General features: G+C 45.3%; 2 protein-coding genes across 3 annotated transcripts; one reads left to right on the top strand and one right to left on the bottom strand.

Moving 5' to 3' along the window:
• snrpe (small nuclear ribonucleoprotein polypeptide E) lies at positions 1-1,344 on the bottom strand. Its single transcript, XM_062475576.1, has 5 exons — positions 1,160-1,344; positions 842-868; positions 634-696; positions 442-520; positions 1-219 (listed from the first exon to the last, which is right to left on the bottom strand). The coding sequence occupies exons 1-5, from the start codon at positions 1,211-1,213 to the stop codon at positions 164-166; spliced, it is 279 nt and encodes a 92-aa protein (XP_062331560.1). The 5' UTR covers positions 1,214-1,344; the 3' UTR covers positions 1-163.
• A 640-nt stretch (positions 1,345-1,984) lies between these two features.
• Positions 1,985-11,865, top strand: cdc42 (cell division cycle 42). 2 transcript variants are annotated; one of them, XM_062468601.1, is made up of 6 exons: positions 1,985-2,103; positions 5,877-6,017; positions 6,209-6,281; positions 6,617-6,726; positions 6,901-7,098; positions 10,062-11,865. In XM_062468601.1, exons 2-6 carry the CDS (start codon positions 5,913-5,915, stop codon positions 10,149-10,151), a joined length of 576 nt encoding a protein of 191 aa, XP_062324585.1. In that variant the 5' UTR covers positions 1,985-2,103; positions 5,877-5,912; the 3' UTR covers positions 10,152-11,865. The 2 variants fall into 2 exon arrangements, with proteins under 2 accessions (XP_062324585.1, XP_062324586.1); XM_062468602.1 differs by lacking the exon at positions 10,062-11,865 and adding an exon at positions 7,990-9,153.
• The last annotated feature ends 2,070 nt before the right edge of the window (positions 11,866-13,935 follow it).

The raw sequence follows: 13,935 nt of genomic DNA, 5'->3' as shown, positions 1-13,935 counted from the left end.
TAGTAAGAAAAGAAACTTTATTTCAAATTGACAGCCTCTTGGTAAATGAAACATCATTTGTCATACAAACATTATACCATTTCCAAAAACAAACATGACTAGGAAAAAAACAAAAAACAAAACATTTTGGACCAGACTCCTAAATTGGTTTTGTCACATTGAGTTAGCTGGGCACACTCTGTAGGAGGGTGATGTTGTCTCCTTTGAGCATGATCCTCCCTGAGGTTTGAACAGAAAGAAAGAGACAGAAAGGCAAAAATTATTATCAGAACAGTCATCCATTTGCAGCATTTGATGCAAATTCTGCGCTATAACTAACATTGACACCGAAACTGACCATCTTAACGAGGGCGAAATCAAGTCAAAATCACGCCAAGCTTGAAGCAACATGTGCATGGTGCGTAGACTACTTTCAAGACACCTAACCCTATCGACTCTTACCCAGTGGCTTTCTGTTCTTAGTCTTCATGTGTACCTCTTCTGCATCATCTAGCACCAGGTTCATGTACTCATCAAAACCCTTGGGGAATAAAAACATAATTGACACAGTGAGACTTCACTGGGCAATCAAAACAGGTAGGCCCTAGTTGTACAGAACTATAAATGTCCAGTAACTAGACAGATGCAACTTACGATGATGCATCCCTCTATCCGCATGTTCACTTGTTCATACAACCACACCTGGATCTTTGAGCGCTGCGATAGAGAGAAACTGTCAGCATCCACCAGTTTTCATAATTAACTACTCCAGACAGGCTGTACAATATATTCAGTTGTGCAGATTAGCCAATTGGTTATTTAAATGCAAACTGAAACAGAGCACAGAAATACAAATACTTACATTCTGAAGATACCTAAAGATGAGGTTCTAAATTATAAAAGGGTCAAGGAAAGTGTGTAAAACAAATTGAATTTGATAGACTAGTTAACATACTAAAAAAACACAGACGTTCATATACAGTGATATTGCTATCAGTACGCTTGCTGATCGTTAGCTAGCTATCTATGGGTTTTGAATGGAGTACGAGAATCAATGTCGCCTAGTCAACTTGTGCTAAAGTAGTAGTAGCTAGCGTTAGCCGCTAAGTAGCTAGCTGCGCGCCTATAGTTAATAGCTGCAATACACAAATGAGGCAAGTTGTTTTGTATGAAAGGATACAATTGGCTGCACCATAACCTTCTGGACCTTCTGTCCTTGCCCTCTGTACGCCATCTCGTATGTTGGTTTACGATGTGTTATTAACACAATTTTGCCAATTTTGACAACAACAGCCCGGGAACGAAATCTTCACGTTGGTGTATGTTTCAATGGCGGGCTTCCTTCCGCGTGTGCCTCCCAGGCCACAGTGCAGTGTCACTCGTTTTGGTTATAATGTGTAACATATGTTGTCATGGCCGGGACAATCCTCTCCGGGCTGAATTACTCGCTCCTTACTTAACCAGACCTCAAATTTAAACGAAATTCAATGATTAAATTTTTCTTTTGCATTTGCACACGTTTTCTATAAGTGCTCTCTTTATGTGAAACTGATTATTCCTTTACGGTTTTACTAAACCACAAAAGGTATGCTGAGCTTCACCGATAGTGCACCGACGGAGATGGGTAAGAAACAAAACAAGCGGCCTCTTTAACTGATCTTTGTTAAAAAACTGACCGTCCAGTTTGTAGCGCCACCCATATGTGGGAGGTAGTAAAGCACTATACAAGATTTTTATGTGACCGAAACCAATTTTATGGTCTTCGATCGATCAACAACAGAAATTAGTTAGCCAAAAATTGTATAGCATATTGACATAAATATGTGTTTTTGCTTGACATTCAATAGGCCTACTATTAAAATGCTCACATTTTTCATATACATTAATTGCATAGATTTGAGTACTTTTGTTCATTTCCAAACTTAAAATTGAAGTAGAATTGTTATCTGTAATATTTGTTTCTACCCAAAATACCGAAAGGCCTGTGCAATGCAAAAACCAGAACGTTACGCCAAAGAGGTTTATGGGTACGTACTACGTAACATGTCCCTGTACTGTTGACTGGGAAGCCCCTATTGCAAACCTGCCAACGCCCGGCGCAGTGACACAAATAGAGAGGATACGGTACGGAAAATCTTTTTTATTTTTCCTTTCTTGAGTGTGATGATATTTGTGTTTAGAGTTATGTCTTTATTAGTGTTGATTATTGTATGTTTCCTACATTGTATCTCATTACAGCATTTCCAATAGCAAATCTGATTAAACAACACAGCATCCGCTATCTAGCCGAGCTAGTGCTAGTCTACTGTAGCTTGCTAGCTTGGTAGTTTTTAGTTGCGCTTGCTAGCTCAACTGCCCAAGCTAGCTAAGCTATTTGTAATATTCACAAGAGGATTCACGACAGTAGCTCTCTAGCTATTAGCTACTAGGTCAACCCGAAAAATATATTATCTGCTTTATCTAGCAACAAGTTAAATATAACTCGTCCACAACTTGCAATTTTAAGTCATGATTTATTTTCTGTAACTAGAATGGAGCTGCCATCTACCTAGCTAGCTGCAGAGCATATTCTTGGGTTTTGCGTTTTTGGCTGCATTTCACCCTGGCCCTACCGCCCGATGCTGTTGCTCGCTAGCAAGATGCTAACGACGTTAGCTTGCTAAATCAATGTTCCCTTTGCTAGTTTAACTAGCAGTTAACGCAACATGGCTAAAGCTATATATGAGACAAACAGGCAGCTTAGCCTACTACAGTAGGCTATTCTAGATCAAATACGTTTCAGTTAAACTATCATACCACAGCTAGCTATCGTGATACGTGGTTGAACAGTTTGCTTTCACAGGCAACATTCCTGAGTCTGTTTGTGAGTCATTGTCTATTTTAAATTAATACCAGCTTGTTAGTCTAGCTACTAGCTATTTGGATTACCATAATCGAATAGCAAGCCAGGTAGCTCTAGGGTATGCCTGTGCTTGTGTTTATAGAACGACGTTGGTGAAGTGAGCAAGCTACTAATTCCCTTGGTAAGGTTATTGTGTTCGAACTACATCACCTTCACATGTTATTGCAAAATATGGCAGGGCTTTGCTGTGATTGGGCTTACGGTGACTGTGGACAACTAGGGTTGTAGTAAGAGCCAGCTAACCAGTGTTTTGTATTGTTGCTGGTGCAAAATCGAATTTGTGTTTTTGGTTAGTCTAGTTGCTGTGTCTTATGCAACGTCAAAATGGTGTGAATGTTTAAGTGTGAGCCAGATACCGTTACATATTTATTTGATGTGCGAACACTGATCTGTTAAACAGCATGCGGTGATGCCAGACACCGCCTTGATGTTAGGGCTTGTTATCTTATCTACGCAGCTCTATAAGCATTGACAGACAAACTTTTGATAAATGTATAGCATAACCATTACAATTAACCGTACTAAACTGGAATGTACACGATTAAATATGTTTTACCTGCTTGTCGACTGACTTACATGACTGGCACTTGAGTACCAACAGTCAGTGTCTAAGCCCTGTCTGATACGGCCTACTGTATCTGACCAGTGATCCAACTGACTGTCAGCTGCTTTCACTGCACTGGCTTGCTGGCCTACAAACACACATGACTGGATTAAGGCTGTTGAAATCATTACTACAGCTGCAGCTATGCTCTCTATAAACATATGTAGTGGACAGAAGATGTTAGGTAAAATATAATGGTAGTACAGCCAGAGAAGCATAACACTGTGCTTTTTAAGACACAGGTGTTTTGAATCCCATGGTTTTCTGATCAACACTACAAAGATTACCCAGCTCTGAGTGCCAGAAGAGTAAAGATAGATTTATTTCCCCCTCGCTATGAATGGTAAAAGTATCTATTACCATAAAAAAAAATCTACATAACATACAAAGTACAAGGCTGTCAGTGGTGAAACCCAAGCCTTTTCATTCTCATTTGCGTCACCGATCTGTATACTATAGCTCCAGGTAGACTTTTTTGCAGCTCTGTGAAATGTTTCTACAAGTCAGGTAGATACTTAGAGGAGGGAAAGAGCTGGATTATCAGTTATATCTATTTTAGGTGTGTATTCCTTTTATTGTGTGGCTGTGTCCTTTTGAAGCTTCCCTCATGGGTGACTGGGATGGTAAGCAGGCAGTCATCCTTCTGTTACCCCCTCATCCATCTGTGCAGTCTACACCATATTTGGCAAAGAATTACAAATCTTTCTCACTTAAATTCTCTTCATTCGCTCCTTAATTTGACTAGTTCCTTCTCGCTTATTCCGTTTTTTCTTGCACCCTCTGAACTTCAACCTTCAATACTCTGTTGTGGTTCTTATTTGTCTTCATGTTCTCCCTCCTCCTCTTCCCCCTCACTACTGCAGAGCTCTGCAGAGGCTCAAGTGCAGCTAGACACACACACACACACACACAAACACACACACACTGAATTTACCAAGCAGAAACAATCTGTCTACACAACTGGTTATCATTTACAACAGGAGCACCAGTCTTCCTATAGGTGGACCTAGTTCCCTTCAGTGACCTGGTGTTGAGAATAGGATGTTATTGCTCATTCCCTCTACCTGCACTGTGGGAAATCTACAAGCCTTTAGTGTGTCTCCGTGTGTGTTGGTAGATGTCGAAAGCTAATGAGGATGGTTAAATGTTTGTTAAGTGGCTCTTGTGTGAATTATTTATTGCTGATGGTGCTGGGATTTGAGACTATACAGTATTGGTTTTGTGATTCCAAAACGTTTTCTGTAAGTCAGTCAGCTTCTTCAGATGGATAAGACCTTCTTTGGGGTAAATATGCTTCAGCAATTACCCCAAGACTTATCTTACTATTTATTACTGAATAATTGTTCAGTCTGTGGGTAGGTGAAGATGCAGTTGCTTCCCAGTCCTGTGTCTGGGAAACTGCTTCCATAGTGGTGCTGTACTGTTCAGCAAGGCTGCACAGATGACGTTATGTTTTAGCTTAAAGCCGCAGTGACCCACTCTACACGGAGAGAGGGGGAGGGGACGGCTGGTCAGCAACGGATTGGGGGATGAGAGAGATGAAGGGAGTAGTGTGTGTGAGGGGGGGTGGGGTGGTAATGGTCGTCTGTCACTCTTAATGCTGATAATTCAGCCTGTTTTTCCTGGGGCTAAAGGCCACAGACTTGCTGTGAGTGAACTGTGTGCAGGCAGCCATGTAGCCATGATGCTTCTGTGTGCTTAGCACTGCCTGTTTGAACTGAAGCCTGAGATGGTCTGTTTTCATCGCCTGTGTGCCTTCATGCTTGTCTGGCCCCCTGCTAGCTCCAGCTTTCGTCTCATTGACAGACTATTTATCTATGCCACTACAGACCTGTTGTATGTCACCCAGTCTGTCCTCCTGAGTCTATGCCAACACGGCTGTTGATGTTCGGTCTGACATTGCAGGGAAGACATGGAGCTGGTCTCTTTGTATGAACCCTAATTAAAGGTTGTGTTCAGTCCTGCTTTCAGTCAGCAGTTCAGCCCAGCGACCAGAAGAGCAGATTGACCTCTGGCCATGACAATGATTCAGTCTTTGTTTTTGGGCGTCCACTTTGTTTCTGCAGTGAGGGAGTACTGAAAGGGATGTGGACACGTAGAGTCAGACTGCAGACAAACAGCTGACCCAGGGCAGTTGGTGAGCTCAGGTGGATTGTGTCACTAGAGTCTGACCAGCTCAACTAAGACAACATCTAACTAGCATCTTTCCATCCTAATTTCTGACTGGGGATGGAGAAAACCAATTTTATCTTTGTTTGTTGTCTTGCAGCTGTGGATTGAATTCAATTTAAACTCAATTCTGAATATGCTTTCATGGACTGAGTGATCTTCATCATCTGTAGCACTGTGCTCAGACCACACCATAACTGTTCTTTCCTCTGTGTGTTCCAGATCTTGAATGAGTAGAGAGGAATCTAAAGCACAGCTATGCAGACCATCAAATGTGTTGTAGTGGGAGACGGAGCTGTGGGTAAAACCTGTCTGCTCATCTCCTACACCACTAACAAGTTCCCCTCTGAATATGTCCCTACGGTGAGTACATGCGCCTGTCTGGATCTATGCTTTTTTGTGTGTATATAAAGGACCAAAACTCTGTCTGAGATGGGTATGATTATACCCCTTTAAACGTAGTGTGGGCAGAAATATATATGTGTGTGTTTGAGAAAGTGTACGAATGTTTGAGAGAATAAACGTGTGCAACCCCTCCATCTTCTCTCCTGTAGGTGTTTGATAACTATGCTGTGACTGTAATGATTGGAGGGGAGCCCTACACCCTGGGATTGTTTGACACTGCAGGTACGTGTCTCCACAGTCTCTCCCTGTCCCCTGGCCGTTCAGCTGCAGAGCGCTGACCTGCTGAGCCCAGTAGGAGAGACTCTGACTGGTGGGGTTGTACAAGCGGCCTTTGCCTGCATTCCAGGAGAAAGTGGGAGAAGGAGAGGGAGAAAACCCGTTTCCCGTTGCTATTTCAGACTGGGGCGTGTCCCGGAGTTGAAGTTTGGCTCTGCGCCTCTGTGTCCGCTTAAAGAGATACCGGGCATTCTCTGACAGCCTGGGTGCTGAAGCCTGTGTGTGTGTGTGTATAACCTGTGTGTGTGTGTATAACCTGTGTGTGTGTTTTGTGTGTGCAGGTCAGGAGGACTACGACAGGTTACGACCTCTGAGCTACCCCCAGACAGACGTGTTCCTCGTCTGTTTCTCTGTCGTTTCCCCCTCTTCTTTTGAGAACGTCAAAGAGAAGGTGCGCCTCCTCCTGCCTCCCCCCCCGTTCTCCCTCACTACACCCCCCCCCCCCCCCTTCCCCCGAATACACCTTCCCACATCGACACCTCAATCCAGGTGAACGACGTGTGGTTCGCTGGATCCAAAGTACAAGCCACTGCTGTAACTTGTCGTCTTGTGTTGTCCCCGACAGTGGGTACCAGAGATCACCCACCACTGTCCGAAGACCCCGTTCCTGTTGGTGGGCACTCAGATTGATCTGAGGGACGACCCCTCCACCATAGAGAAGCTGGCCAAGAACAAGCAGAAGCCCATCACCCCTGAGACAGCAGAGAAGCTGGCCAGGGACCTTAAGGCCGTCAAATACGTGGAGTGTTCAGCCCTGACGCAGGTAAGACACAAAAATAAATCTGTTTACCTTCTGTTTTCCCTGTTTAACACATGTAGGACAGACGAGACTCCAGAGCCACACTGCATGTAGGTAAGTGCTCTCTGTCCCCTGGTCAGCTGAGTTGAGGGTCTCTGTCCCCTTGATTGGCTCAAACAAACAAGAGGGTGGAGGGAAAGTGGGCCATGCCGGTCCCTCAGTGTGCTGGGATCTGCATGCTGTCTGATCTCAGCTCGTAGGATCTCTCTCTTGACCTTGTCTCTGTGCTGTTGGCCCAGGTCCAGGGCCTGCTAGCCATCACCCATGCCTGCCTGATTCATGACTTGAAGGGCTCAGATCAGTGTCTTAGTGTCAACTAATCCTACTCTTTTTGAACTCTTGGACGACTGCTAGTCTAGAATAACAACGGCCCATATGGAGTCGCTGGAGCCCCCTCCTCCTATTCTGCACTGCGCCTTCCTTCCTCTCTAGCATAGTTGCCACTGAGGAACTGAGCTGATGATGCAACATCCTGTTTCCTAGCATGCATCTGTGTAGACTAAGTAGACTTCCTCTGCTCATGTCCACACCTCTGCCTCCGCTACAGTACAATAGCAGTCTACTAAACACTGTTAACTGAACTTTCTTTCTCTCCTTTCTTTCCTTCTTTCTTTCTTTCTTTCTTTCTCTCTCTCTCTCTCTCTCTTCTAAATCCCCCCCCACACTTTATGTTCAAACAATTTTCTCTCTCCCCACCAATGCCTTTAGTTTTCCTTCTCTCTTCTCACTTCCGTTTTCAACCTTGTTCTCCCTCCTCTGTCCCCTCTCTGTACTCTGCCCCCACATCTCTGTCTCTCTCCCCGTTTGCTGTGCTAACTCTGCTGTCCTTCTCTCCCCTCCCCTCTGTTGTTGTAGCGAGGGCTGAAGAATGTATTTGATGAAGCTATCCTAGCCGCCCTAGAGCCGCCAGAGACGCAGAGAAAGAGGAAATGCTGTATATTTTAAAGTCTCCCTTCGCCTCACGTTCTCTCCCCGGCTCTCCACCCTCCCTTCCACTCTCTTCCCTCACCCCTCTGTTGAGTCCCGCTCTCATCTCCTTACATCCACAACCTCCCTCAGTTTCACATCCTGTCTAAACCACCCGTTTACCCAACCTCCCCGTTTCGGCTTCGACCTACTTCCTGTTTCCCCTTTCAGTCACCAACACACTGCTTGCGTCCTGCGTTCCTTCCCTTGTTTTCCTCCTCCTCCTTCATCAGCCTTTCTGCACGGTTTGGTTCAGTGCTTTCTTACCACCTCCTCAGCTGTAACATTGCTAACGTTTGGCTCGGTCCGGTTGGTGTGTGTTACACTGTATCCCTCGCCCTGGGCAAGGGCTGCTTTGACCTGATTCATCCTCTTCATTTGTCCTCCCTTGATGATCATCACAGACGGCTTTGACTCAAAAGGGCTCTGGCCAAAACAAAAGTAGTGCACGGTGTGTGGGATCCAGGGGAGTGTGAGAGACACGGCCCATCTTCAGTTCTTTGGGTCGTTGTACTTCCTGCCTGTTTGGGTGTTTTGTGGAGAGGGTTCCTGAGCTGAGGGGAGCGTGCTGGCTGTACACCGCTCCACAGTATCGTGATTTAAAAAACACTAATTCAAAGAGCCCCATTCCTAGTGTTAATGTATATTTTGTACTACTGCTAATGTCGAACGAGGTGAGACCCATGTGACATAGGGCTGTTAAGTGCTAGAGTCATATGCAGGGATGCCATGGTAACCAAAAGAAGTGCACTGACGCTCATCTAGTCCCCGTCCCAGAGGCTGGCGACCATGCAGGCCAGTGACCATGCCATGGCACAAACAAAGCAGAAGCATTTTCCAAACAAGTTTACAAAGAGATCTGCCATTCAAAGATTTTTGCATCTGAACCCAGTAGCTACCTATCCAGTGCTGCCTCTCTACATATGACTCTGTTCTGTGCCATTTGCTGCAGTTCATATTCTGCCATCTTGGAAGTTGAAGATATTAAGCTAATATAATCATGGGAAATGATTTGTGAAATGAATTAATATAATAAAGGACAACTGAAAATCGCTTCCTTTGCTCTGCCTCTCTTTTCCTCTAAGCTTCCTCCGTTAGCTCCGCGGGGCTTGGCTTGCTCGTGTTATCTGGGTTTGTGAGGAGTGAGCCCAGCCTGGAGCTGGTTGGGTTCCTCCTCACAGGACTGTATTGTACCTCCTCACATGACTGCGCTCAGGCTGAGGCCGGACTAAGCAGCTCTGCTGGCTCCGCGTCAAAGCCACACACCGTTTCCGGCTAACAGAACTGCTAGTGATAAGTTGGGCTTTGGTGTGTCTGTGCAAGTGGATGGCTTTTGATTTGGTTTATGCACTTTCGGCTCGTGGTGGGTTTGATTTGATGACCTGGCACACTCGACCCCTGTGTGTGTGTTTGTGTCCGTGTGTCTGAACCCATGTTCCCTCCACATGTTCCCTCCACTCTCTTGTTTCAGTTGCCTTTGTTTTGAACGTTCACTGCCTGATCAGACCACACTAACTCTTTACTGTAGTTCACTTTAGATGAACGTATTGATGTCACTGGTGAGATGAATGCATAGTTCTCACCCCCCAAGCCTACACACACACACACACACACACACACACACACACACACACACACACACACACACACACACACACACACACAGTAAAGAGGTTCATACTATGAAGTTTCATTTGTTGTATGATACACCAACACTGCTATATTCCTTACTTTATTGTTGTTTATGTTATACCACTGTAAGAATGTGTCTCCGGTTTCATTTGAGATTGTTCAATACTGCATTGTGTTAGCTCTATTATTTGGCTAATTAAAGCTCTCACTATCCCTGCTTTCACGTTTTCTGTTGCCCCATTGGATTTGTGTGTGAGATCCCTTGTGGTGCTTGTGCGTGCGTGTGTGTCACCCCCTGGTTGAGCCTGTGTTTGTGTTTGTGTCCACAGAAAGGCCTAAAGAATGTGTTTGATGAGGCGATACTGGCTGCACTGGAGCCCCCTGAGCCCAAGAAGAAACGCAAATGTGTGCTGCTATGAGGAACCCACCCCTAAAACACATCCCTGTAAACGCACACTAACACACACATACACATCCATGCACACATACACCCTTCACTTCTTCCCTCCCCCCAAATCCCCTCCCTTGCCCTACTAAGGCTGGTTGACATCTTTGTACTTTATAGTGAAGGATAGATAGAAGGAAACAAACACACAAGTTTCAGATTTAACTGCAATAATGAAACTACTCGCCCCTGCGTCAAGCCAGCAGACTGAGAGAGGAACAGAAGATAACCCAATCCTGCTTTCACTGTGACACCACCACACGTCCACCTAGACTGGGGTGTGTGAAAGTTAGTGTTTTGGCCTATTCACTCTAGTTGCCTAGACAATTGGTAGCCACTGGCCAGTGACTGAAAGTCTTGATGGAATTTAGCCCCACCCACTCAAAAGGAATAGCTGCCTGATGGGCAGCTTCACAGGCTGCTGTGTCTAGCCCCGCCCTCCCCTCTAAACAAGCACACGCATCGCCCAATCCCCCCCATGCGTTCTCTCCAGCACCACCTGAAGAGTTGCTGACCGGGTTGTCATTTTGTTATTGGTTGCCAACACCCCTCCTCTCTGCAAAACACAGAAGCATGAACCCCTAATTCCAGATGGATCCTATCCCCCCACTGCCTAGAGGCTGGAGGGGATCTGAACCACGTGGAGCAGGGTAAGCGGTCTCCCTGGCCGCCCTGGTAGTTGCCAGGGAAGTTAAGCAACGTCTGTTCAGCCCAGATTCTCCCAGCCTCTAGGTGGAGGAGGTTAGTGGTCAGTGTGGAGTGTGATATTACTGATGAAGTAAAGGAGTCCGTTGCGATGGGTCTTCTTGTTGACCGCAGGAATTGGCCTTTTGAAGCAGGGAACTTAAAACAGTGTTAGCAGAACAAGTGGTGTGTTCATAACGCGTTGCCAGGGACCAAGGGAGAGTTAGCTGATCGTTATGGAAACGTTGTCTCGACCATACAAGTAGAATCTGTAGAACAGACACTTCCATCTTCAGCTGTCTCATTGCGCTGGACATGTTTCGTGACCCATTTTGGATGTTTTAATTTAATTCAACTCGTATAACATCAGAATTCTGTGCCACATCGGAATTCTGTGCCTTCCTCAGTGTTGTGGATACGTAACCGTGGCATCGTGCTGCTACATTTAGAGTACCGCCACCCAAAGGCCTGCGGTAGTAGGGAGCCTCTGTTCTACTCGTCCTAACTGTATGGTGTTACTGTTGTGGATATGCATGTAGATGAGCCCTGGTCCCTGTTCTCATTATAGGTTAACAGGTGTAATAATAATGTAAGCTGGCACACATGTTAATGTAGGCTCCAGATGTTTTTACCAAAATCTGTTTTTTTTTTTGTTCTTTTTTTTTTTTTTTTTTTCTGTTGTGCTGTTTTTGATTTTATAAAAAAATAAATAAAAAAAGGTTACGTTCACTCCTTTTACATTTAGGGCTTGGAACTCATCTGAACTCTGCCCCACCAGTCACACACACAAATGAATGCTCCCATTGGTGACAGAGGCTGTGAAAGTCCATTGATGATGATGTCTCCTGGTGGCGTAGAGTTGGGTTGACGTCCAGGCCACGTCATTATAATTATTATAACCTGTCGTTGTTTTGGTGCAAAACCAAATGCTTTGTCTGAGGTCTCTGTTCTTTGTATATGCATTCTTTTCAAAAAATATTAAACTTATACCTTAATTGCCTTTACTCATTTTCCCCGACCGTTCTGTTTGTTTATTTTTCCTTTATGTACTACATACTAGTCCTCCTGTGTGTCTCACACAACATTTTAGGAATGGGTCGTCCAGTGGTCCATTCACTTTACTATCTGGAAAGTATGTTGTGGGTCAAATAAAAGGCTGAAAATATTTGGCGGCAGCTCTGGGAGGCTGTAGCTTAGTGGTTAGAGCATTTGACTGCAGAAGAAGCGGTTGCAGGTACTGAACTGTACATTGTTTTGGATAAAAGCTTCTGCTAAATCAGTCACCTGATTCAAATAAATGGGTCATTATCAAGCTCAACAGAAGCCTGATAACTACCCATTCATTTGAATCAGGTGTGTTGGAGCAGGGAAACATCTAAAACATGCAGGCTAGGCGGGCATAAGAACCAGGATTGAGAACCACTGTGCTAAATGAATGAATGCCCTTCTGCCAGGAGTGCTGTGCAGGACCTGTCTGAACCAACAGAGGACACTGTTGGATCACAAGTAGGAAAACTGCTTCCCTTTTACTGACATCTAGGGGATCAGAATGGAACTGCATTACAATGATCCTGTTTGCCTTAAACGGTGGTAAGATTGATCAAATGTATAGTAAATGTTGTAACAAATCATTTGATGTGGGCTGCACCCAGGGATCTAGGTATTTGTCGAAAGTATCGCGGTAGACCTCGTGTTTTCTCTCACTAACACTGCTATCCCTCTGCAGGCCCGTGTTGAGAGATGCTTATCGCACAGATACGTTAGGATTCCTAGAATCGTTTCAGATGAGGGAGATCTCCCAGACCAGGTGACCCGAATCATCTGCCCTGAGGGAGGTAGAGAAGAGTCACACAAGCAACACTCGCTCTCACACACACACACACTCACACACACCCCTCAACCCCTGTGAGGCTTTCACACATTCCATGCGTTTCTGGAGTGTTGTCTGTCAGCGCCTTCTTACGTTAAAGAGCTGCCGACAACCATTAATTATCACCGGCCGAAGTAAAGGCATTCCTCTAGATGTGTGTGTGTGTGAGGGAGCGGGAGAGCTAGGGGTATCCACCTGCAGAGGGGAGATTTAGCCAACTCTGTCACTGTTGCAATCCAAGCATTTCTGTCCACCCATATAGATGAGCTGATATGACTCTGCCAGTGATGGCTCAACAGACCAGTAGGCCGTTCATTCAGTGCACACAGATATGTGCTGCATGTCATTACATGATGAACTGCTGTTAATGGTGTCTGTGCCAGCTGTAGAGTCATACTCCCTAACTCTTATAATTCATGAGACCAAATCCCACAGGGTACTTTAAACAGCTAATTCTAAACAGACCTGGTGGTCTGTGTGAAGGGGCGCACCTCTCCCACTCAAAAAGCTTGGTGTCTCTCGAGCTATGTCTGTAAGAGTGTGTGTGTGTGTATTTAGACAGCCAAGAGAGAACTCCCTTTGGATGTAATTGCTCTTCCTGTTTGACAGCAAAGTTGGAGTCAGTCCTCTGGGTGGACCAATCAGAGTCAAGCATGGCTAAATGTGTCCCTTGGGAGACCCAATCAGGCATAAGGGTACTATGCAAGCAACCCATTAGACCCCTGCATGCCTGGAATGAGAGAGCTGACACACAGACACCCACAGAGACACAGGCTGCCGGCACACAGCCATGTTCCAGGATCTCATACTGAGAGAAGGGCAGTCCAGCGCTCTGGGACGGTCTGTGCAACGTTTTACGATGGGAACATTTAACGATGATCCACACAGAAGATGACTTATGATGAAAAGCACACTGAGGATTTTAGCAGTTTATTAAAGCGAAACGGTAAATCACTGTGCAGATGTAACTGATGTGTGCGGGCATGCCCTCTCGGGCCAACTGTGTGTGTACAGTAAATCACTCACTGATCTCTCCGCTGTGTGAGAGCATGTCCTTTCAGCTGTGAAAGTCCCTTACCCAGTCCTACAGTGTTACAATTAAGTGTTTCAACACTGATGTTGGCTGGTAAAAGATGTCGGTAGACACGTACATGCAATACAGTATCTATTGTACTTCGTTGGGCCTTCCTGCTGTCGGCTTCCT

This window comes from Osmerus eperlanus, chromosome 1 (assembly GCF_963692335.1).
Source record: "Osmerus eperlanus chromosome 1, fOsmEpe2.1, whole genome shotgun sequence".
Taxonomy (NCBI): Eukaryota; Metazoa; Chordata; class Actinopteri; order Osmeriformes; family Osmeridae; genus Osmerus; species Osmerus eperlanus.
This window is presented reverse-complemented; position numbering and strand designations above follow the sequence as displayed.

Excerpts from the sequence above, each read along its gene's own strand:
- snrpe (XM_062475576.1), bottom strand. The coding sequence starts at position 1,213 with ATGGCGTACAGAGGGCAAGGACAGAAGGTCCAGAAGGTTATGGTGCAG. Across the intron at positions 869-1,159 it reads AGGTTATGGTGCAGCCAATT|AACCTCATCTTTAGGTATCT; the intron begins GTATCCTTTCAT and ends TTTATAATTTAG. Across the intron at positions 697-841 it reads TCTTTAGGTATCTTCAGAAT|CGCTCAAAGATCCAGGTGTG; the intron begins GTAAGTATTTGT and ends TCTCTATCGCAG.
- cdc42 (XM_062468601.1), top strand. The coding sequence starts at position 5,913 with ATGCAGACCATCAAATGTGTTGTAGTGGGAGACGGAGCTGTGGGTAAA. Across the intron at positions 6,018-6,208 it reads CCTCTGAATATGTCCCTACG|GTGTTTGATAACTATGCTGT; the intron begins GTGAGTACATGC and ends TCTCTCCTGTAG. Across the intron at positions 6,727-6,900 it reads TTGAGAACGTCAAAGAGAAG|TGGGTACCAGAGATCACCCA; the intron begins GTGCGCCTCCTC and ends TGTCCCCGACAG.